Source organism: Microtus ochrogaster, chromosome 1 (assembly GCF_000317375.1).
Source record: "Microtus ochrogaster isolate Prairie Vole_2 chromosome 1, MicOch1.0, whole genome shotgun sequence".
Lineage (NCBI taxonomy): Eukaryota > Metazoa > Chordata > Mammalia > Rodentia > Cricetidae > Microtus > Microtus ochrogaster.
In genome coordinates, this window is record NC_022009.1 from 25,143,045 (window position 1) to 25,148,876 (window position 5,832).

General features: G+C 45.9%; 1 protein-coding gene across 1 annotated transcript in view; it reads right to left on the reverse strand.

Annotated features, from left to right (window-relative positions):
- Positions 1-217: 217 nt before the first annotated feature.
- The window catches only part of Sptlc2 (serine palmitoyltransferase long chain base subunit 2), a 75,617-nt gene continuing 70,002 nt past the window's right edge, over positions 218-5,832 (reverse strand). Inside the window, exon 12 of the mRNA XM_005343405.2 lies at positions 218-5,102. Coding sequence (XP_005343462.1) covers positions 4,983-5,102 — 120 coding nt within the window. The 3' untranslated portion in view covers positions 218-4,982. The remainder of the gene's footprint in view (positions 5,103-5,832) is intronic.

Here is a 5,832-nt window from a genome sequence, read left to right on the forward strand (position 1 = left end):
TTGGCCTATGGTCCCCCACCAAACTTGCAATGATCTTCCCACCTCTGCCTCCCGACTGAGGTCTTCTTTTACTGAAACCCATCAGACTTTCCACTTCCTCAGACAAGTCTTCTCTGTTACCCATTTCTATTACTCCTTTTGGGTGCTCTGTGCAATCCTTAGCAGTCTGTAAAACGGTGTTCACACACTTGTCCACATCTGTCTTTTCACTGCTGTTAATGCCCAGTGCACTTGCTGGCATTGAGGCTAATGCCTAATATTTATTGGCTGAATGAATAAAGGCAGGTGTCTATTTCTGAATATTTTATTAGGGCAAAACAATATTTGTGGGATGATTCATCTCAAGTAGGTCCCCTTTAATTCTTAACATGTACTCTGAAAACAGATACCCTCTACAACCTACTATGTATAGCTTCACAGTCATCCGATACAAAATCAAATTTAAAAAAAAATCATGATCTGGCAAGAAGGCAGAAGGCTACAGGCGAGTGACATTCGTAAGACGTTACTAAAATTCAAACGAACCCCACATTCCCAGGTGGTAAGAACATTGTAGCAATGGAAAGGGTTAGGTCACAGGACACCTGCAGATTCCAGCTTACAGTAACTTGGTCAGTGGGAAGGCATGGATCAACAGGACCAGCCTAATTCAGCTTACAGTAACTTGGCCAGTGGGAAGGCATGGATCAACAGGACCAGCCTAATTCAGCTCTCACACCTGTTCTCCTCTCCCCCATCCCTTACTGCTAGCTGCCTTTGTACAGAGAGGGATCATCAAGACTATGGGCATGCAGGCTAAACTCACACAAAAGGCTTCTATGTCCTGTGGAGAAAGACCCAATAAGGAAGCTCTCAATTCCAGCTACTGGCTAAACCAATCCTGAGGTACAAAGATAAGGGGGAAGGTAAGTCACTACTCCGCCTCACTTGGTGGTGCAATCGCCACTCCTTTGAAAGGCCCACGCCAGTCAAGATCTGTACAGGAAACCTGGGACCTGTTCTAGACTTAGAGTTGACCTGGGGAGAGCAGCAGCACGTGGGGATGCCGTTCTTGCAGGCACCTTCCATTCCACCTACCTCGACTGCTCCAAAAACAGAGCGCTAGGTATTGCTTCATTAAAAACAGTGCCCGCAGGGTGAGAGCCTCGCCTTCTTCCGTGCGCACCAGCTACAGTGACAATGCAAGGCCACACCATAGTGAACGAAATCTTGTCCACGTCTCCCCAACCCCCACGCTGCTCCCAAGGGCGAACTGTGAACGTAGAGCCTCCAGACTCAGCAAAGATGAAAAAGGCCATTTTCATTAAGGGCTTTAATTGGCTCCTCGTGTTTCCTTCCTAGCAACACTTCACTCTACAGCAAAAAGCCGTTTGGAAAACACAAGTCACCGATAACTCCCATTTTACAGGCAAGGCAAGGCCTTAGCATTTCTCTGAGCTCTGAGTTGGCTGTCTGGCTAGACACAGCAGCTGGCTACGAGCCCAAGCACACATTTCATGTGGATAAGAAGGAGGGAAGGAAGGACATGCTTTTCTTCACGTGGAAGGTACTTTGATTGACCGGCTTAATGGATTAAGATGCCTGCTGGGCACGGAGCTTACAGGTAACGGCTCAACCATAGGTTCTGAAACTTGGTGGTGGGTGGGATGGGGGCTAAAGATTCTCTGATAAACCGCCAAGCAGAATCCTCATTTTTTATGAACCTCTCTCTTCATAGCCCCAGGTTAAGGTGATTTTACCTGTGGGAAGTACTCCACAGTTCCTGATCATCACAGGCACAGGGCTGTCAGAAAGAAAGAACACCGTTCTCCCTCTTCTAACCCCACCTTGAAGCAAAATGACAGGAACACCCAGGTAGTTTTTACCTAGAACAGCGTCCGGGCACTCAGTCATATCAATCCACCCATCACCCCCAGAGCTTTACCGGGTCCTCTTCTGTCCGAGTGTTGGGACTACAGATGTGCACCATACCTGACCCATAGCAATCATTTACACAGGAGACTGGCTGTTATTTCCTATGGTGTTTTGTCAAAAATACTACAAACCATTAGGCAGATTCATCAATTTGGAAAAAAATGGAGTTGGTAATAGATACTTTGTCCAAAAAGTCGGAAGATCTAAGTCAGTTGTTCATCCCGCCCACTTTTTGCAGGGTGTATTACATACGAGGTAATCCGGCCACACCCTGCCGGTCATGGACACTCAGATGTGGATGCCCTCAACTAATAAAGATAGAAAAAGTGCCCTGCGGATCACTGAAGCGCATGGTTGTGCATGCAAGGGGCAGGCTATCTACACTGCAGCTCCCCACACCCTGCAGCACACGTCAGTCCTCTCTGAAGCAGAAGACACAGAGGGCGAGCGAAGGATCAGAGGCAATCACTATGAGGATGCTCCTCCACTCTTCAGCCAACGAGAGAGAGAGAGAGAGAGAGAGAGAGAGAGAGAGAGCGCGAGCGAGCGTGGGGCGGAAGTGAGGCCGGAAAATTCGAGGAAGAAGCTGATTTTGAACTTTTCCTAGACCAGAAGAGTTGAAGAGCATGAAGAACTGAAGAGGGCTGGATCCCTTAAACAGGGATACTGCAGAGGGGAGATGCTCACTGCCCTTGTCCCTTGGACCATCTCCCTCACATATGATTCTGGTTGGCTGTAGTGGGTCTTACACACATGAAATGGGTAAGGACAATGGTAATGAAAGGCAGGACGCAAAGCGCCACGATGAGCTGCACCTTGCAAACCAATCAGCAGCCAGGTCTGGTGGTGGCAGCTGACTTACATGTTTGAATCTCTTCAAGATTCTCAAATGCTGGACTAATATACCCTTGTATTGCCCCAAATTTAGATAATAATCTATGACACGACTGGACGGGAGATTTCTATAACAGAGTTACAAATAACCAGTCACATATAATGTGCATACACCACTTTGTCCTCTAGAATGTACATAGGTAGATCACACGAGTTTTCTCTCTTCAAAATAAACTTTGCACCAACCAAGTGATGCACACATAAAAAATTGAAATGCCTGTCAAGAACACTTTAATTTGAAGTGACTTTGCTAAAAGACATGCTTATCACTTAAAGTTCGTTACTTTTACAAGTCCTATGTCTACATCATTAAAGTCACTATACTTGGTATTCCAGTGGGATTCCACAGGGGGAATGTGAGCAAGATGTTTTGAGCTTTACAAGACTTCGTTACAAAATCTTTTTTATAAATGTAGTTGTTGTCTCTTTCTTTGGTTATTTACCATTTGCTTTTTCTTTTGAGACAGGTTTCACTATGCAGCCCTGGCTGTCCTCAAGCTCAGAGATACGCTTGTTTCTGCCTCCCAAGTGCTAAGATTAAAGGCACAGGCTACCGTGCCCAGCTTATTCACCCATTTCTATTCCTTTTTTGGGGGGATGGGTGGGTTGAGACAGGGTTTCTCTGTGTAACAGCTCTGGCTGGCCTCGAACTCAAAGAGATCCACCAGCCTCTGCCTCCCGAGCGCTGGGGCTAAGGCGTGTGATGCCATTGCCAAGCTCCATATCTATTCTTTAAGAAAGCCTCATACAACCTTAGACTATCTCCTGGGGCTGGAAGCTCACAGATCAAGAGGGCACGAGAGCACAGCTTCACCAACAGCAAGGCTTCTGCTTTCTCTTCCATGTACTGAGCAGACAAGGTCCCAGGAGGATCTGGGTGGGGCATCTTTACCAACAAAAACAGTAATTTTAAAGAATGACATATAGAATATACTTTTATACAGTTCTTATCATTCTGTTCTCAATTAAGTGATAGACTTGATCACTACTAAAAGACAAATTCATCTTCAGTACAATAGAGACAAAAGTTCTCTTCCACTATGCTTTGGTTGAAAGAAAAAAGTACTAACTCCAAATGGTTCTTCAGATGTGTTCTTTGGTCAAGCAGTACAAAGCTCTGGATGAAGTCCCTGACCTGGTAGTGACAGAAAAACAGAAGCTGTTCCAGTTTAGGAAAGAGGTATTTGATCAGAAATTCCTCAAAGAAAAAAATACACAATGGAAGCTCAAGAGAAGCCAGCCCTAGATGCTGGGTTAGGGTCGTCTTAGGACGTCAAGAGTAGAAGAACCGGCATTTGGAAGAGCACTGTTCAAGTGGGTCAGCATCTACAAGGAAAACTTACAGCACTGACGATGAGGCGGAACGGGTGAAGGACTGACCAACACTCTCCTTTACCATGTCAAATCCTACTCTGGACCCAGAACCAGCCAAAGGCTGTCGTAACTTCGGAGGTGGGAAGCATTAGGGTTAGATCTGGGGAAGAACCCAAACTCTGGATACATCTTCAGTCTGCGACCATATGAAGAAATATCTACTAATGAATAAACTATCTGGTGACCACTACCACCACAACAGAGTAAGAACAGATTAGGGAGGCTTTGTGTGTGTGTGTGTGGGGGGTCACATAATAAACTTCTTGGCATTGTTAACATTGAAGACTAAAGACAGATGCTTTGGTTGATTAACTTGACTGGTTAAATAAGGGTTACCAGGGGGGCGACTTCTGAGACCTGGACGGAAGTCAGCAGAAGGCACTTGCTCCTAGGGAGAGGGCCAGTGAGTCTCAAGGCTGGAGAGCCAGGGCCAGAGTAAGTCTTGATGGATCCAAGTCCATGAGGTGGCTGGAGTGGGGAATGCCTGTGCAGTAAGGCATAGGCAAGGGTCAGTGTGATTTCACAAGTAGAATAGTTATAAAATAAAACATTTTTTAATGGGCAAAGTAATCATTTATATGTATATAAAGGTGAGACTTAGCAAACAAGGGAAGAATGTAAAGCAGTTTGTTTTTTTACTATTTACAAAATGCCATTTGGAGTGGAGGTGGCCACCTTCAGTAGTTTCAGAAATGTCTTTCACATGAGGTGGTCACTGAAGTGTGGTTCCTGGAACTGGCTCAGAAAGGCCACACACTGTCCTGGGAGGGATTTCCCCCTCTAGGGAGCACCAAAAAGGCTCAGTCTTCTGTCTCCTCATAGGTCGTCTCATCAAAGGGCCTGTCCAACAGAGGCACCAACCGACGTCGTGAGTACTTCAGCTGCAGCAGGTCCCCGACTTCATCTATCTCCTTTAAAGCCTAAAACACACAAGACAGGGGTCAGCCAGGACAAGCAGGATGCAAGCATGCCCAACACTTTCCTGGAATGACCACGGTGGTACGGTTATCTCGTTGGGACACACTGAATTCGATCATCCAGGAAAGGTCGTACACAGCTGAAGCTAGATAAGAGCTCAGGCCTGGCCATCAGATGGGCACGGGCACCCAAGCATGCACTAAAAAGGCCACAGTTCTAAGTGTAATATGCTCAGTAGGAAAGGGATAGGCTTCCTGCCAGGATCATATCTATAATTCTGTATGAAAACACACAGCTTGGGTCAGTGAGGGGCTCAGCTGGTAAAGGCGTCTTCCACATAGCCTCACAACCTGAGATCAATCCCTAGGACCCACGTAGTGGAAAGAACCAACTCCTGCAACTTGCCCTTTGACCTCCATCTTTAAGTTATGGCATGTTTGAACCCATACCCATACTCAAAAGCACAATAAATAAAAATTGTAATAAAATGTTTTTTAAAATGCATATTTTAGGCCAGGTGATAGTGACGCATGCCTTTAATCCCAGCAGGTCGATCTCTGTGAGTTCGAGACCAGCCTGGTCTACAGAGCTAGTTCCAGGACAGGCTCCAAAGCCACAGAGGAACACTGTCTCGAACAACCCCAACCAAAAAACCAAACAAACAAACAAAAAACAACCACTTTCCTCCATCTTTATGTTATGGCATGTTTGAACCCATACCCATACTCAAAA